At 36.6% G+C, this 19,618-nt stretch overlaps 1 protein-coding gene across 1 annotated transcript in view; it reads left to right on the forward strand.

The window, feature by feature from the left end:
• Positions 1-19,618, forward strand: part of LOC133419762 (SUN domain-containing protein 2-like) — a 103,003-nt gene that overhangs the window by 32,085 nt on the left and 51,300 nt on the right. The window contains exons 5-7 of the mRNA XM_061709176.1: positions 9,200-9,275; positions 9,351-9,400; positions 14,655-14,902. Of these exons, the coding sequence (XP_061565160.1) occupies positions 9,200-9,275; positions 9,351-9,400; positions 14,655-14,902 (374 nt within the window). The remainder of the gene's footprint in view (positions 1-9,199; positions 9,276-9,350; positions 9,401-14,654; positions 14,903-19,618) is intronic.

Consider the following 19,618-nt stretch of genomic DNA (forward strand, 5'->3'; position numbering starts at 1 on the left):
TTTCAACCGTATTTCATCATATTCCACCGTATTTCATCATATTTCACCGTATTTTACCATATTCCACCGGATTTCATCGTATTTCACCGTATTTCAACCGGATTTCATCATATTCCACCGTATTTCACCATATTCCACAGTATTTCATCGTATTTCACTGTATTTCAACCGTATTTCATCATATTTCAACCGTATTTCATCATATTCCACCGTTTTTCATCGTATTTCACCGTATTTTACCATATTCCACCGTTTTTCATCGTGTTTCAACCGTATTTCATCATATTCCACCAGATTTCAACCGTATTTCATCATATTCCACCGTTTTTCATCGTATTTCAACCGTATTTCATCATATTCCACCGTTTTTCATCGTATTTCAACCGTATTTCATCATATTCCACCGTTTTTCACCGTATTTCAACCATATTTCATCATATTCCACCGTATTTCATCATATTTCACCGTATTTTACCATATTCCACCGGATTTCATCGTATTTCACCGTATTTCAACCGGATTTCATCATATTCCACCGTATTTCACCATATTCCACAGTATTTCATCATATTCCACTGTATTTCATCATATTGCACTGTATTTCAATCGTATTTCATCATATTCCACCGTATTTCATCGTATTTCACTGTATTTCAACCGTGTTTCATCATATTCCACCGTTTTTCATCGTATTTCAACCGTATTTCATTATATTCCACCGTTTTTCATCGTATTTCAACCGTATTTCATCATGTTCAACCGGATTTCAACCGTATTTTATCATATTCCACCGTTTTTCATCGTATTTCAACCGTATTTCATCATGTTCAACCGGATTTCAACCGTTTTTCATCATATTCCACCGTTTTTCATCATATTCCACCGTATTTCACCATATTCCACCGTATTTATCGTATTTCAACCGTATTTCATCATATTCCACCGTTTTTCATCGTATTTCAACCGTATTTCATCATATTCCACCCTATTTCATCGTATTCCATCATATTCCACCGTTTTTCATCGTATTTCACCGCATTTTACCATATTCCACCGTATTTCATCGTATTCCATCATATTCCACCGTATCTCACCGTATTTCATCATATTCCACCGTATTTCATCATATTCCACCGTTTTTCATCGTATTTCAACCGTATTTCATCATATTCCACCGTTTTTCATCGTATTTCACCGTATTTCACCATATTCCACCGTATTTCACCATATTCCACCGTATTTCATCGTATTTCACTGTATTTCATCATATTCCACTGTATTTCTTCATATTCCACCGTATTTCACCATATTTCAACAGTATTTCATCATATTCCACCGTTTTTCATCGTATTTCACCGCATTTTACCATATTCCACCGTATTTCATCGTATTCCATCATATTCCACCGTATCTCACCGTATTTCATCATATTCCACCGTATTTCATCATATTCCACCGTTTTTCATCGTATTTCAACCGTATTTCATCATATTCCACCGTTTTTCATCGTATTTCACCGTATTTCACCATATTCCACCGTATTTCACCATATTCCACCGTATTTCATCATATTCCACCGTTTTTCATCGTATTTCACCGTATTTTACCACATTCCACCGTATTTCACCGTATTTCACCATATTTCAACCGTATTTCATCATATTCCACCGTTTTTCATCGTATTTCATCATATTCCACCAGATTTCAACTGTATTTCATCATATTCCACCGTATTTCATCATATTCCACCGTATTTCACCATATTCCACCGTATTTCATCGTATTTCACTGTATTTCAACCGTATTTCATCATGTTCCACCGTTTTTGATCGTGTTTCAACCGTATTCAATCATATTCCACCAGATTTCAACCGTATTTCATCATATTCCACCGTTTTTCATCGTATTTCAACCGTATTTCATCATATTCCACCGTTTTTTCATCGTATTTCAACCGTATTTCATCATATTCCACCGTTTTTCATCGTATTTCAACCATATTTCATCATATTCCACCGTATTTCACCATATTTCAACCGTATTTCATCATATTCCACCGTATTTCATCATATTTCACCGTATTTTACCATATTCCACCGGATTTCATCATATTCCACCGTATTTCACCATATTCCACAGTATTTCATCGTATTTCACTGTATTTCAACCGTATTTCATCATATTTCAACCGTATTTCATCATATTCCACCGTTTTTCATCGTATTTCACCGTATTTTACCATATTCCACCGTTTTTCATCGTGTTTCTACCGTATTTCATCATATTCCACCAGATTTCAACCGTATTTCATCATATTCCACCGTATTTCATCATATTCCACCGTTTTTCATCGTATTTCAACCGTATTTCATCATATTCCACCGTTTTTCATCGTATTTCAACCGTATTTCATCATATTCCACCGTTTTTCACCGTATTTCAACCATATTTCATCATATTCCACCGTATTTCATCATATTTCACCGTATTTTACCATATTCCACCGGATTTCATCGTATTTCACCGTATTTCAACCGGATTTCATCATATTCCACCGTATTTCACCATATTCCACAGTATTTCATCATATTCCACTGTATTTCATCATATTGCACTGTATTTCAATCGTATTTCATCATATTCCACCGTATTTCATCATATTCCACCGTATTTCATCATATTCCACCGTATTTCACCATATTCCACAGTATTTCATCATATTCCACTGTATTTCATCATATTGCACTGTATTTCAATCGTGTTTCATCATATTCCACCGTTTTTCATCGTATTTCAACCGTATTTCATTATATTCCACCGTTTTTCATCGTATTTCAACCGTATTTCATCATGTTCAACCGGATTTCAACCGTATTTTATCATATTCCACCGTTTTTCATCATATTCCACCGTTTTTCATCATATTCCACCGTATTTTATCATATTCCACCGTTTTTCATCATATTCCACCGTTTTTCATCATATTCCACCGTATTTCACCATATTCCACCGTATTTATCGTATTTCAACCGTATTTCATCATATTCCACCGTTTTTCATCGTATTTCAACCGTATTTCATCATATTCCACCGTATTTCATCGTATTCCATCATATTCCACCGTATCTCACCGTATTTCAACCGTATTTCATCATATTCCACCGTTTTTCATCGTATTTCAACCGTATTCATCATATTCCACCGTTTTTCATCGTATTTCAACCGTATTTCATCATATTTCAACCGTATTTAATCATATTTCAACCGTATTTCATCATATTCCACCGTATTTCATCATATTCCACCGTATTTCATCATATTCCACCGTATTTCATCATATTCCACCGTATTTCACCATATTCCACCGTATTTATCGTATTTCACTGTATTTCAACCGTATTTCATCATATTCCACTGTATTTCATCATATTCCACTGTATTTCATCATATTCCACTGTATTTCATCATATTCCACCGTTTTTCATCGTATTTCAACCGTATTTCATCATATTTCAACCGTATTTCATCATATTCCACCGTTTTTCATCGTATTTCACCGTATTTTACCATATTCCACCGTATCTCACCGTATTTCATCATATTCCACCGTATTTCATCATATTCCACCGTTTTTCATCGTATTTCAACCGTATTTCATCATATTCCACTGTTTTTCATCATATTTCAACCGTATTTCATCATATTCCACCGTATTTCATCGTATTCCATCATATTCCACCGTATCTCACCGTATTTCATCATATTCCACCGTATTTCATCGTATTTCAACCGTATTTCATCATATTCCACCGTTTTTCATCGTATTTCACCGTATTTTACCATATTCCACCGTATTTCACCGTATTTCAACCGTATTTCATCATATTCCACCGTATTTCATCGTATTCCATCATATTCCACCGTATCTCACCGTATTTCATCATATTCCACCGTTTTTCATCGTATTTCAACCGTATTTCATCATATTCCACCGTTTTTCATCGTATTTCACCGTATTTTACCATATTCCACCGTATTTCACCGTATTTCAACCGTATTTCATCATATTCCACCGTATTTCACCATATTCCACCGTATTTCATCGTATTTCACTGTATTTCAACCGTATTTCATCATATTCCACTGTATTTCATCATATTCCACTGTATTTCATCATATTCCACCGTATTTCATCGTATTTTACCATATTCCACCATATTTCATCGTATTTTACCATATTCCACCGTATTTCATCGTATCTCACTGTATTTCAACCGTATTTCATCATATTCCACCGTATTTCACCGTATTTTACCATATTTCATCGTATTCCATCATATTCCACCGTATCTCACCGTATTTTAACCGTATTTCATCATATTCCACCGTTTCTCATCGTATTTCAATCGTATTTCATCATATTCCACCGTATTTCACCATATTTCAACCGTATTTCATCATATTCCACCGTTTTTCATCGTATTTCACCGTATTTTACCGTATTTCATCGTATTTCACCGTATTTCAACCGTATTTCATCATATTCCACCAGATTTCAACCGTATTCCATCATATTCCACCGTTTTTCATCGTATTTCAACCGTATTTCATCATATTCCACCAGATTTCAACTGTATTTCATCATATTTCAACCGTATTTCATCATATTCCACCGTTTTTCATCGTATTTCACCGTATTTTACCATATTCCACCGTATCTCACCGTATTTCACCGTATTTCAACCGTATTTCATCATATTCCACTGTATTTCATCATATTCCATGTTTTTCATCGTATTTCAACCGTATTTCATCATATTCCACCAGATTTCAACCGTATTTCATCATATTCCACCGTTTTTCATCATATTCCACCAGATTTCAACCGTATTTCATCATATTCCACCGTTTTTCATCGTATTTCAACCGTATTTCATCATATTCCACCGTTTTTCATCGTATTTTACCATATTCCACCGTATTTCATCGTATTCCACCGTATTTCATCGTATTCCATCATATTCCACCGTATCTCACCGTATTTCAACCGTATTTCATCATATTCCACCGTTTTTCATCGTATTTCAACCGTATTTCATCATATTCCACCAGATTTCAACTGTATTTCATCATATTCCACCGTATTTCATCATATTCCACTGTATTTCACCATATTCCACCGTATTTCCTCGTATTTCACTGTATTTCAACCATATTTCATCATATTCCAACGTTTTTCCTCGTATTTCACCGTATTTTACCATATTCCACCGTTTTTCATCGTGTTTCAACCGTATTTCATCATATTCCACCGGATTTCAACCGTATTTCATCATATTCCACCGTTTTTCATCGTATTTCAACCGTATTTAATCATATTCCACCGTATTTCACCATATTTCAACCGTATTTCATCATATTCCACCGTTTTTCATCGTATTTCACCCGATTTTACCATATTCCACCGTATTTCATCGTATTCCATCATATTCCACCGTATCTCACCATATTTCACCGTATTTCAACCGTATTTCATCATATTCCACCGTATTTCACCATATTCCACCGTATTTCATCGTATTTCACTGTATTTCAACCGTATTTCATCATATTCCACTGTATTTCAACCGTATTTCATCATATTCCACCGTTTTTCACCATATTCCACCGTATTTCATCGTATTTCACTGTATTTCAACCGTATTTCATCATATTCCACTGTATTTCAACCATATTTCATCATATTCCACCAGATTTAAACCGTATTTCATCATATTTCAACCGTATTTCATCATATTCCACTGTTTTTCATCGTATTTCACCGTATTTTACCATATTCCACCGTATTTCATCGTATTCCACCGTATCTCACGGTATTTCAACCGTATTTCATCATATTCCACCGTATTTCATCATATTCCACCGTTTTTCATCGTATTTCAACCGTATTTCATCATATGCCACCGTTTTTCATCGTATTTCAAACGTATTTCATCATATTCCACCGGATTTCAACCGTATTTCATCATATTCCACCGTATTTCATCATATTCCACCGTTTTTCATCGTATTTCAACCGTATTTCATCATATTCCACCGTATTTCACCATATTTCACCGTATTTTACCATATTCCACCGTATTTCATCGTATTTCACCATAATACACCGTATTTCATCATATTCCACCGTTTTTCATCGTGTTTCAACCGTATTTCATCATATTCCACCAGATTTCAACCGTATTTCATCATATTTCAACCGTATTTCATCATATTCCACCGTTTTTCATCGTATTTCACCGTATTTTACCATATTCCACCGTTTTTCATCGTGTTTCAACCGTATTTCATCATATTCCACCAGATTTCAACCGTATTTCATCATATTCCACCGTATTTCACCATATTCCACCGTATTTCACTGTATTTCAACCGTATTTCATCATATTCCACCGTTTTTCATCGTGTTTCAACCGTATTTCATTATATTCCACCAGATTTCAACCGTATTTCATCATATTTCAACCGTATTTCACCATATTCCACCGTATTTCACTGTATTTCAACCGTATTTCATCATATTCCACCGTTTTTCATCGTGTTTCAACCGTATTTCATTATATTCCACCAGATTTCAACCGTATTTCATCGTATTTCACCGTATTTTACCATATTCCACCGTATTTCATCGTATTGCACCGTATTTTACCATATTCCACCGTATTTCATCGTATTCCATCGTTTTTCATCGTATTTCAACCGTATTTCATCATATTCCACCGTTTTTCATCGTATTTCAACCGCATTTCATCATATTCCACCGTATTTCACCATATTTCAACCGTATTTCATCATATACCATCGTTTTTCATCATATTCCACCGTATTTCATCGTATTTCACCGTATTTCAACCGTATTTCACCATATTCCACCGTATTTCATCGTATTTCACTGTATTTCAATCGTATTTCATCATATTTCATCGTATTTCACTGTATTTCAACCGTATTTCATCATATTCCACCGTATTTCACCGTATTTTACCATATTCCACCGTATTTCATCGTATTCCATCATATTCCACCGTATCTCACCGTATTTCAACCGTATTTCATCATATTCCACCGTATTTCATCGTATTTCAACCGTATTTCATCATATTCCACCGTTTTTCATCGTATTTCAACCGTATTTCATCATATTCCACCGTATTTCACCATATTTCAACCGTATTTCATCATATTCCACCGTTTTTCATCGTATTTCACCGTATTTTACCATATTCCACCGTATTTCACCGTATTTCATCATATTCCACCGTTTTTCATCGTATTTCAACCGTATTTCATCATATTCCACCAGATTTCAACTGTATTTCATCATATGTCAACCGTATTTCATCATATTCCACCGTTTTTCATCGTATTTCACCGTATTTTACCATATTCAACCGTATTTCATCGTATTTCACCGTATTTCAACCGTATTTCACCATATTCCACCGTATTTCATCGTATTTCACTGTATTTCAACCGTATTTCATCATATTCCACCGTATTTCACCGTATTTTACCATATTCCACCGTATTTCATCGTATTCCATCATATTCCACCGTATCTCACCGTATTTCAACCGTATTTCATCATATTCCACCGTTTTTCATCGTATTTCAACCGTATTTCATCATATTCCACCGTTTTTCATCGTATTTCAACCGTATTTCATCATATTCCACCGTATTTCACCATATTTCAACCGTATTTCATCATATTCCACCGTTTTTCATCGTATTTCAACCGTATTTCATCATATTCCACCGTATTTCACCGTATTTCAACCGTATTTCATCATATTCCACCGTATTTCACCATATTTCAACCGTATTTCATCATATTCCACCAGATTTCAACTGTATTTCATCATATTCCACCGTTTTTCATCGTATTTCACCGTATTTTACCATATTCCACCGTATTTCATCGTATTCCATCATATTCCACCGTATCTCACCGTATTTCAACCGTTTTTCATCATATTCCACCGTTTTTCATCGTATTTCAACCGTATTTCATCATATTCCACCGTTTTTCATCGTATTTCAACCGTATTTCATCATATTCCACCGTTTTTCATCGTATTTCAACCGTATTTCATCATATTCCACCGGATTTCATCGCATTTCAACCGTATTTCATCATATTCCACCGTATTTCATCGTATTTCACCGTATTTTACCATATTCCACCGTATTTCATCGTATTCCATCATATTCCACCGTATCTCACCGTATTTCAACCATATTTCATCATATTCCACCGTATTTCATCATATTCCACCGTATGTCATCGTCTTTCAACCGTATTTCATCATATTCCACCGTTTTTCATCGTATTTCAACCGTATTTCATCATATACCACCGTTTTTCATCGTATTTCAACCGTATTTCATCATATTCCACCGGATTTCAACCGTATTTCATCATATTCCACCGTTTTTCATCGTATTTCAACCGTATTTAATCATATTCCACCGTATTTCACCATATTTCAACCGTATTTCATCATATTCCACCGTTTTTCATCGTATTTCACCGTATTTTACCATATTCCACCGTATTTCATCGTATTCCATCATATTCCACCGTATCTCACCATATTTCACCGTATTTCAACCGTATTTCATCATATTCCACCGTATTTCACCATATTCCACCGTATTTCATCGTATTTCACTGTATTTCAACCGTATTTCATCATATTCCACCGTATTTCATCGTATTTCACTGTATTTCAACCGTATTTCATCATATTTCACCATATTTCACCATATTCTTTCATGTCCCAGAAAACCTGGGTCTTGGTGAACAAATATCCTTAGATGAACAACTGTCTGTTGTTCTAATGTTTTCCATTTGACATTTTACAAAAATGAGACCAATTCCTGAGAAGGTTGTTGGTGAACAAGAAACCAGATGTTTGGACTCTAGTTCTGATGTTTTAGTCGTTTTAAGTCTTCTTCTCCAAACTCTCCTCCGGTCAGATGAAGTCTTGAGTTCAGACGATGAAAAGTGTGTTAATCCCCACCGGCAGCTGCAACCTTCTCTGCATCTCGTTAATCGTTGTGGCGACGCCTCGTTAACGTGGAGTCGTGTGGTCATGTGACCTACCAGCTGACCTCTGTTCCTCTGCACCTGCAGGTCGGACCGGGGCCGACGCCTTCAGGTGGGTCTGGAGACGGTGGTGTCATGTGACGGCCAACGCCCGGCTGACGGGGTAAGTGAGGCTCCGGTGGTCGCCTACGCCGTCCTGATGCTGCAGGAAGTGGTGACACGTGTTTCCTGTCTGCAGGGCTCCTCTCAGACTCGTCCTGGTGTCTCTTCCTCTGCTGCTTCTCCTCAGTAAGTTTCATCACTTCTCCACTAAAACTTGAAACATCTTGTGTTTGGAGGTAAGACAGAGTTCACCGCACATCCTCACATGGAGAACCAGAGCGGCGGGAAATGCAGCCATGTTGTTTAGGAGATTCAGCTGAAGAAGCTGTTTCAGGTCAGAATGAAACTACGTTTCAGCTCCGACAGCAAGGGCCAATCCCAATACACCCCCTACTTTCTACCACTAGCCCTCCCTCACTACCACTACCCCTAAAAAAGCCACAGATTTTAGGGCACTTGAAATCTTCCCAGGTCTGTCCCAATACTCCCCCTACTCCTACTTTCAACACCACCCCTAAAATCAGGAAGCTGAGAGCCAAAAGCTGTTTTAATTTCAGCTGTAGCGCTATTAATATGCCACTTTATTAAGTTTTAATATTTTTTCAGGCGTAAAAGTAACCGTTAAGATCCCCAACCTTGGCTCAGTTTATCCAAATAACGCCTGTTAAGAAATTTGACCCGATGTCTTCGGCGATGATTAGAGCCGCCGGCTCGGAGCAGCAGCAGCTCACAGCCGGGTCAACCTGCGCCGTCGTCCCGGGGAGAAACCTGCAGCTCTGTGGAGAATTACCGCTGGCTGAAATAAATCATTTAGGAAGATAAATGTTGGTTTAATAGATGAATTCTAACAGTTGTAGCTACGCCTGTTAAGAAATTTGCTCTGAAAATTTCGGGATTTCTGCCTGCCGGCTTCGGGAGTTGATTTATGGTTCTGCGTTAAATCGACGCAGAACCTACGGCGTAGGTTACGTAACCTACGCCGTAGGCTCTGCGTTGGTGTAACGTGGAACCATAAATCAGCCTTTATTCTGGCGAGGTTTGAAAAAGACTTCGCAACAATGGGCAAACGAGTGATTATGTACATTCACTGAGTGAATATTATGTAAGTAAAATATATATTTCTCGCTAGAAATGTAATCAAAACGCATTTTTATGCAGAAAATAACTCAAAATATTGATTTTATTCACAAAAAAATAAGAAATGTCCGCCATGCTTTTTTTTTTTTTTTTTTTTTTGATTCAGTCCGCAAATGACGACGAAAAGCATTCTGGGAAATCTTTCTGGCCCTAGTTCACCTAGTGGGTGATTCTCACGAAACTGTCCTAACTTTTGCAAAAACAATTTGGGGTCAATTTTGCTAGGTTTTTCTCTCATTAGTAGCAAGCAGGGTCTCAATTAACTGGTTCAATTAAAATGAGTGATCAATACATGTTTTTTAATACATTTTTGGAATGTTTTATTGAGTCATTGACCAAATAAGTTCATTACCGTAACACATTTTCAATTGATGATAACTGAATATGTATGAAAAGTAGACCTTTTATTTTTTTCATGTATGTTCTATTAATAGTTCAGAATAGCCACATAGTGTAAACACTCAGAATTTCTTTTATTGATACATTAATTTTAGTGATTATGTTCATTACCGTAACAAAATTACATGTTTTACACTAAATCTTTCTTGTAGTGTAAATTTTACAAAAAAAAAAAAAAAGTCAATTCAGTAATCTTAAAAGACTTGACAAATAGTTCCTGTACAAAAATAAAATTTGAAGTTTTCACTCATTCCCATCCAAATATTTACATATATAGCAAGTGTTACGGTAATGAAAAGCTGTTACGGTAATGAAAAGTTTTGTTACGGTAATGACCTCACACAGCATTCTTACATAGAAGCCATGTTTTTAGTATTCACAAATTAGGCTATATGGTCCAATCTTTTTCACTGTTTATTATGTAAGGCTACATTAGAACTACTGAATGATTAGATTGTCTTGGGTAATGAAAAATTAAGCTTGACTTTACGAAAAAAACAATGAATCAAGAGCAATTCAGAGAACGTTTAATGTAACCACAATCAACAATAACATTTTCAATTCATTAAAACATAACAGAATGTTATGTATAACATATGCATAACAGAACCACTATCAATAAAATGTAAAAATAATCAATTCAATACAATAATGAATACAATACAATAATCAATGAACAACCTTCAACAACCCTCCAACCCTCCTCCCCCTTTCTACCCTCCCTTACTTGTGTTTTGCCCATATTTCTGGGGCAACACCAGCCCCCGGGTCTCCCACTCAGAAGGCGCGCCGATTTTTTCCAGTGTCCAGCCGCGGTACTGCAACAGAAAATCCCATGGGGCCCAGAAAGCTTTTTTCCCATAGACCGCAATAGTAAAAGATCGTCCTCTAAAACTGTTCACAGGAACCTCCAGCTGTAATCACCGGCTATTACTAATCTTTGTATTCTATATTTTTAAGTCATGGACTTTATATCTGTCAAAAATGTTTTATAACGGCCAGAAAAGTCAAAGAAAAGTCTCTTTCTGGGCGTGACGTCACGGCTGACGTCACAGCCGTGTCCGTGCATTCCACGGATGTTTATATTAATATATATTATGTAATTATATTATATTAATACATTACTAATATATGTAATACTATACATGTAATAATATACATTAATTAAGATATTATATTAATACATATTATATTAATACTCGTTCACATTGCCCCGGGGCATGATGGGAGGCCCCAGAGCATCATGGGAGGTGACTCAACTGCGCATGCTCTATGGGCCCGTTAACGCGGAAGTAAACCAGGAAGTCAGAGATTTTTTCGTCTTATGCGCTGGCTGAGCAGAATGCATTGAAATGAATGGGCGGCCATTTTTGACGTCCCATCCAGTTTTATAATACATCCATGGGCAACACTGAAATGCCTGGCTGATGATGTCGTCGGCATGGGTTCAGGGATGAGGTCCAAGATGTTCTGCTTAAAATACCAGACCTTGTCCCCTGGGATCCTGGTCGCGGGGGTGTAGAAACAATTTCCACCTGCAGACTCCATTGTTTCAACCTCAAATTCATCACCTACGATCTAAAGAAGACAAAAAAAATAATCACACTCAGTGTTAAGTGAGCTGCCCTACAATAGCTCAAACAATGAACAATCATGCTTCAGGCGAATGGATAAGCCACGTTAAGATACAACATTATTGAATATCGCCAGTCTTGATACAAGTATATTTCTAATATTGTAACACTTTACAATAAGGGTCCCTTAATTAACATTAGTTAATACATTATTAAGCATTAATATAAACTAATGTGTTAATTAATTCTAAGTAATGCATACATAATGATAACTAATTACATTATTCAACTTTTATTATTACTTAATTTATTAACTAACTTTGAGTAGTAAACAGTTCTGCTTACTAATAGGCTACATTAATTAATCCTAAATTATACGTAATAATGATCTGTAAACTGTTAATTAATGCTTAATAATGTACTAACTAATGTTAATTAAGGGACCCTTATTGTAAAGTGTTACCAAAGTAAGTCTGTAACCCATTCCCGTAATTTTTTATGACTTATTAAATTAGCTAAAATGGCTAAAGCTAGCTAGGTAGTTAGTAGATATGAGAATAAATGCTGCTACAGTACAATATAAACCCGAGAAAACGAACCACAAAATCTGTAGCCCCGATTATACATATATAATAAATTACCGTAACACTTCCTTTCATTACCGTAACAGCCTTGCATATGTTACGGTAATGAATGCAGAGCGTTACGGTAATGAATGGCAGTTCCATGTTGCTAGCAATAATTAGCACAGCTAGCATGACTGGGCAGAAATATTTTCACTAACAGTTAAGCTCTATAAAAGTTACTTTTCCACAGAATATAAAGTTATTATCTACAAAACTATTTTTAATATACCCTGTTATGGTAATGAACAGTAGTAGTATGCCAAGGGGTGTATATAATTACAGTTTTTAACATATCTACTGGAAGAACTTGAAAGATGATCTTACCTGGTAGCCATTTTGCAACTTCTCTTCCACAAGAGGCATCATGGGACAAAAAAACTTTATTTGTTGGAACACAGGGATTTTAATGGAGACAAATATCTCTGTTACGGAAATGAACTGTTCATGCTCCGGACACATATGTTTGGCCCAGAAAGTAGTTATTCACAAATAGTTGGCCCAAAATGGTAACACTGCTAGTTAAAGGGTATAACACCAACAATTTTTTGTATTTATATGTATATTAAATTATGAGGATGTATTGTGATAATTTGGGGTTTAAGATAAAAAATAAAAGCCCGGACACGTTACGGTAATGAACTTTAAGGTTGAAATGTTGTCATAAAATATAGAGTAATTCATTAAATGCAAAGACAACAGTAGTCCTACAATTAGTACATAACCTAGTTTGATATATAATACAAATGTATGATTGTTTTAGTAGTTTAGTCTATAAAATCCTTACAGGCATGTCAAAATGCAATTTCGTGAGAATCACCCTAGTGTGCATCCGAAAACCCTCGATCCGTAGGGCTAGATTCATAGCCACTACACTAGTTTTCTTCCCTACACCTAGGTGAAAAGAGGAATTGGGACACCACTACCCTCACGGGAACGCGCAAAATTTAGGGGTAGGGATGAAAACTAGGGGTAGTGGTAGTGTTGGGACTGGGCCCAAGTCCTCGCAAATCTGGAGCTGGACAGGATTATACAGAAACATCAATGTATTTCCTTTGTTTCTGTCAGTTGTATGTTGGTCGGTGGTCCAGGTTGGTTGTAGGCCCTAGGTTGGTAGTTTGGTTCTAGGTCCATAGGTTGGTTGTAGGCCCTAGGTTGGTAGTTTGGTTGTAGGTCCATAGGTTGGTTGTAGGCCCTAGGTTGGTAGTTTGGTTGTAGGTCCATAGGTTGGTTGTAGGCCCTAGGTTGGTAGTTTGGTTGTAGGTCCATAGATTGGTTGTAGGCCCTAGGTTGGTAGTTTGGTTGTAGGTCCATAGGTTGGTTGTAGGCCCTAGGTTGGTAGGTTGGTTGTAGGTCCATAGGTTGGTTGTAGGCCCTAGGTTGGTAGTTTGGTTGTAGGTCCATAGGTTGGTAGTTTGGTTGTAGGTCCATAGGTTGGTTGTAGGCCCTAGGTTGGTAGTTTGGTTGTAGGTCCATAGGTTGGTTGTAGGCCCTAGGTTGGTAGTTTGGTTGTAGGTCCATAGGTTGGTTGTAGGCCTTAGGTTGGTAGTTTGGTTGTAGGTCGGCAGGTCAGTCGCTGCTCTGTCTCACTTCTGATCTGCTGCTGGTTTCACGGTGTCCAGATGGAACCTTCCAGATCCTCATCTGTCTTTGCAGCTCATCAATACTTCATCAACCTGATCAATAACCCCACCCTCCCCCCACCAGGTCTGTGCTGGTTCGGTCCAGACAGCATCTCGTCGCTGCTTCCAGGACTCAACGTCTCGGCGTGGAGGACAGCCGTCTCAGACGTCCCTGGTTCGTCCACCACCGACATTCTGCCTCCTCAGAACCAATCAGGAGAGAGCGCTGTGGAGGCGGAGCTGAGGGCGGAGCTGAGGGCGGAGCTGAGGAAGGAGCAGAGGGAGGAGCAGCCCAGCAAGGAGGGACCTCCACCTGCAGGACCTTCTGCTCAGGTACGGCTCCACCCGGTTCTCAGTGGGAGCTGCTGACGGGTCGGACACCTCTCAGTCAGGGCCGCCGCAAGGGGTGGGCGAACCGTGCGACCGCACGGGGCCTCGCGCTATGTGCCGTTTTTTATTCCACCGTATTTCATCATATTCAACCGTATTTCAACCATATTTCATCGTATTTCAACCGTATTTCATCATATTTCAACCGTATTTCATCATATTCCACCGTATTTCATCATATTTCAACCGTATTTCATCATATTTCAACCGTATTTCATCATATTTCAACCGTATTTCATCATATTTCAACCGTATTTCATCATATTCCATCGTATTTCATCATATTCCACCGTATTTCATCATATTCCACCGCATTTCATCATATTCCACCGTATTTCATCATATTCCACCGTATCTCACCATATTTCAACCGCATTTCATCATATTTCACTGTATTTCACCATATTCCACCGTATTTCACCATATTCCACCGTATTTCACCATATTTCAACCGTATTTCATCATATTTCAACCGTATTTCATCATATTTCACCGTATTTCATCATATTTCAACCGTATTTCATCGTATTTCATCATATTTCAACCGTATTTCATCATATTTTCATCGTATTTCATCATTTTCAACCGTATTTCATCATATTCCACCGTATTTCATCATATTCCACCGTATTTCATCATATTCCACCGTATTTCATCATATTCCACCGCATTTCATCATATTCCACCGCATTCCACCGTATTTCATCATATTCCACCGTATCTCACCATATTTCAACCGCATTTCATCATATTTCACTGTATTTCACCATATTCCACCGTATTTCACCATATTCCACCGTATTTCACCATATTTCAACCGTATTTCATCATATTTCAACCGTATTTCATCATATTTCAACCGTATTTCATCATATTTCAACCGTATTTCATCATATTTTCATCGTATTTCATCATTTTCAACCGTATTTCATCATATTCCACCGTATTTCATCATATTCCACCGTATTTCACCGTATTTCATCATATTTCAACCGTATTTCATCATATTCCACCGTATTTCATCATATTCCACCGCATTTCACCATATCTCATCATATTCCACCGTATTTCAACCGTATTTCATCATATTCCACCGCATTCCACCGTATCTCTTCATATTCCACCGTATTTCATCATATTCCACCGTATCTCACCATATTTCAACCGCATTTCATCATATTTCACTGTATTTCACCATATTCCACCGTATTTCACCATATTTCAACCGTATTTCATCTTTCAACCGTATTTCATCATATTTCACCGTATTTCATCATATTTCAACCGTATTTCATCATATTTCAACCGTATTTCATCATATTTTCATCGTATTTCATCATTTTCAACCGTATTTCATCATATTCCACCGTATTTCACCGTATTTCATCATATTTCAACCGTATTTCATCATATTCCACCGTATTTCATCATATTCCACCGTATTTCATCATATTCCACCGCATTTCACCGTATCTCATCATATTCCACCGTATTTCATCATATTCCATCGTATTTCATTATATTCCACCGCATTTCACCGTGTCTCATCATATTCCACCGTATTTCAACCGTATTTCATCATATTCCATCGTATTTCATTATATTCCATCGTATTTCATTATATTCCACCGTATTTCATCATATTTCAACCGTATTTCATCATATTTCAACCGTATTTCATCATATTTCAACCGTATTTCATCATATTCCATCGTATTTCATCATATTCCACCGTATTTCATCATATTCCACCGTATTTCATCATATTCCACCGTATTCCATCATATTCCACCGCATTTCATCATATTCCACCGCATTCCACCGTATTTCATCATATTCCACCGTATCTCACCATATTTCAACCGCATTTCATCATATTTCACTGTATTTCACCATATTCCACCGTATTTCACCATATTCCACCGTATTTCACCATATTTCAACCGTATTTCACCATATTTCAACCGTATTTCATCATATTTCACCGTATTTCATCATATTTCAACCGTATTTCATCATATTTCAACCGTATTTCATCATATTTTCATCGTATTTCATCATTTTCAACCGTATTTCATCATATTCCACCGTATTTCATCATATTCCACCGTATTTCACCGTATTTCATCATATTTCAACCGTATTTCATCATATTCCACCGTATTTCATCATATTCCACCGTATTTCATCATATTCCACCGCATTTCACCATATCTCATCATATTCCACCGTATTTCATCATATTCCACCGTATTTCATCATATTCCACCGCATTCCACCGTATCTCATCATATTCCACCGTATTTCATCATATTCCACCGTATCTCACCATATTTCAACCGCATTTCATCATATTTCACTGTATTTCACCATATTTCACCGTATTCCACCGTATTTCACCATATTTCAACCGTATTTCAACCGTATTTCATCATATTTCACCGTATTTCATCATATTTCACCGTATTTCATCATATTTCAACCGTATTTCATCATATTTTCATCGTATTTCATCATTTTCAACCGTATTTCATCATATTCCACCGTATTTCACCGTATTTCATCATATTTCAACCGTATTTCATCATATTCCACCGTATTTCATCATATTCCACCGTATTTCATCGTATTCCACCGCATTTCACCGTATCTCATCATATTCCACCGTATTTCAACCGTATTTCATCATATTCCATCGTATTTCATTATATTCCACCGCATTTCACCGTGTCTCATCATATTCAACCGTATTTCATCATATTCCACCGTATTTCAACCGTATTTCATCATATTCCATCGTATTTCATCATATTCCATCGTATTTCATTATATTCCATCGTATTTCATTATATTCCACCGTATTTCAACCGTATTTCATTATATTCCACCTTATTACAACCGTATTTCATCATATTTCAACCGTATTTCATTATATTCCACCGTATTTCATTATATTCCACCGTATTTCATCATATTCCACCGTATTTCATCATATTCCACCGCATTTCACCATATCTCATCATATTCCACCGTATTTCAACCGTATTTCATCATATTTCAACCGTATTTCATCATATTCCACCGTATTTCAACCGTATTTTATCATATTCCACCGTATTTCATCATATTCCACCGTATTTCATCATATTCCACCGTATTTCACCACATTCCACCGTATTTCACCATATTCCACCGTATTTCACCATATTTCACCGTATTTCAACCGTATTTCATCATCTTTCAACCGTATTTCATCATCTTTCAACCGTATTTCATCATATTCCACCACATTTCACCGTATTTCAACCGCATTTCATCATATTTCACCATATTCCACCGTATTTCACCATATTTCAACCGTATTTCATCATCTTTCAACCGTATTTCATCATATTTCACCATATTTCACCGTATCTCACCATATTTCACCGTATTTCAACCGCATTTCATCATATTCCACCGCATTTCACCGTATTCCACCGTATTTCACCATATTTCAACCGTATTTCATCATATTTCAACCGTATTTCATCATATTTCAACCGTATTTCATCATATTCCACCGTATTTCATCATATTCCACCGCATTTCACCGTATTTCAACCGTATTTCATCATATTTCAACCGTATTTCATCATATTTCAACCGTATTTCATTATATTCCACCGTATTTCATCATATTCCACCGTATTTCAACCGTATCTCATCATATTCCACCGTATTTCAACCGTATCTCATCATATTCCACCGTATTTCAACCGTATTTCATCATATTCAACCGTATTTCATCATATTCCACCGCATTTCACCGTATTTCAACCGCATTTCATCATATTTCACCATATTCCACCGTATTTCACCATATTTCAACCGTATTTCATCATCTTTCAACCGTATTTCATCATATTTCACCATATTTCACCGTATCTCACCATATTTCACCGTATTTCAACCGCATTTCATCATATTCCACCGCATTTCACTGTATTCCACCGTATTTCACCATATTTCAACCGTATTTCATCATATTTCAACCGTATTTCATCATATTCCACCGTATTTCATCATATTCCACCGTATTTCATCATATTCCACCGTATTTCATCATATTCCACCGCATTTCACCGTATTTCAACCGTATTTCATCATATTTCAACCGTATTTCATCATATTTCAACCGTATTTCATCATATTTCAACCGTATTTCATTATATTCCACCGTATTTCATCATATTCCACCGTATTTCAACCGTATTTCATCATATTCCACCGTATTTCATCATATTCTACCGCATTTCACCGTATCTCACCGTATTTCAACCGCATTTCACCACATTTCACCGTATTTCACCATATTCCACCGCATTTCACCATATTCCACCGTATTTCACCATATTTCAACCTTATTTCATCATATTTCAACCGTATTTCATCATCTTTCAACCGTATTTCATCATATTTCACCGTATTTCATCATATTCCACCGTATTTCATCATATTCCACCGCATTTCACCGTATTTCAACCGTATTTCATCATATTTCAACCGTATTTCATCATATTCCACCGCATTTCACCATATTCCACCGTATTTCAACCGCATTTCACCGTATTTCATCATATTTCAACCGTATTTCATCATATTTCAACCGTATTTCAT

This window comes from Cololabis saira, chromosome 19 (genome assembly GCF_033807715.1).
Source record: "Cololabis saira isolate AMF1-May2022 chromosome 19, fColSai1.1, whole genome shotgun sequence".
Lineage (NCBI taxonomy): Eukaryota > Metazoa > Chordata > Actinopteri > Beloniformes > Belonidae > Cololabis > Cololabis saira.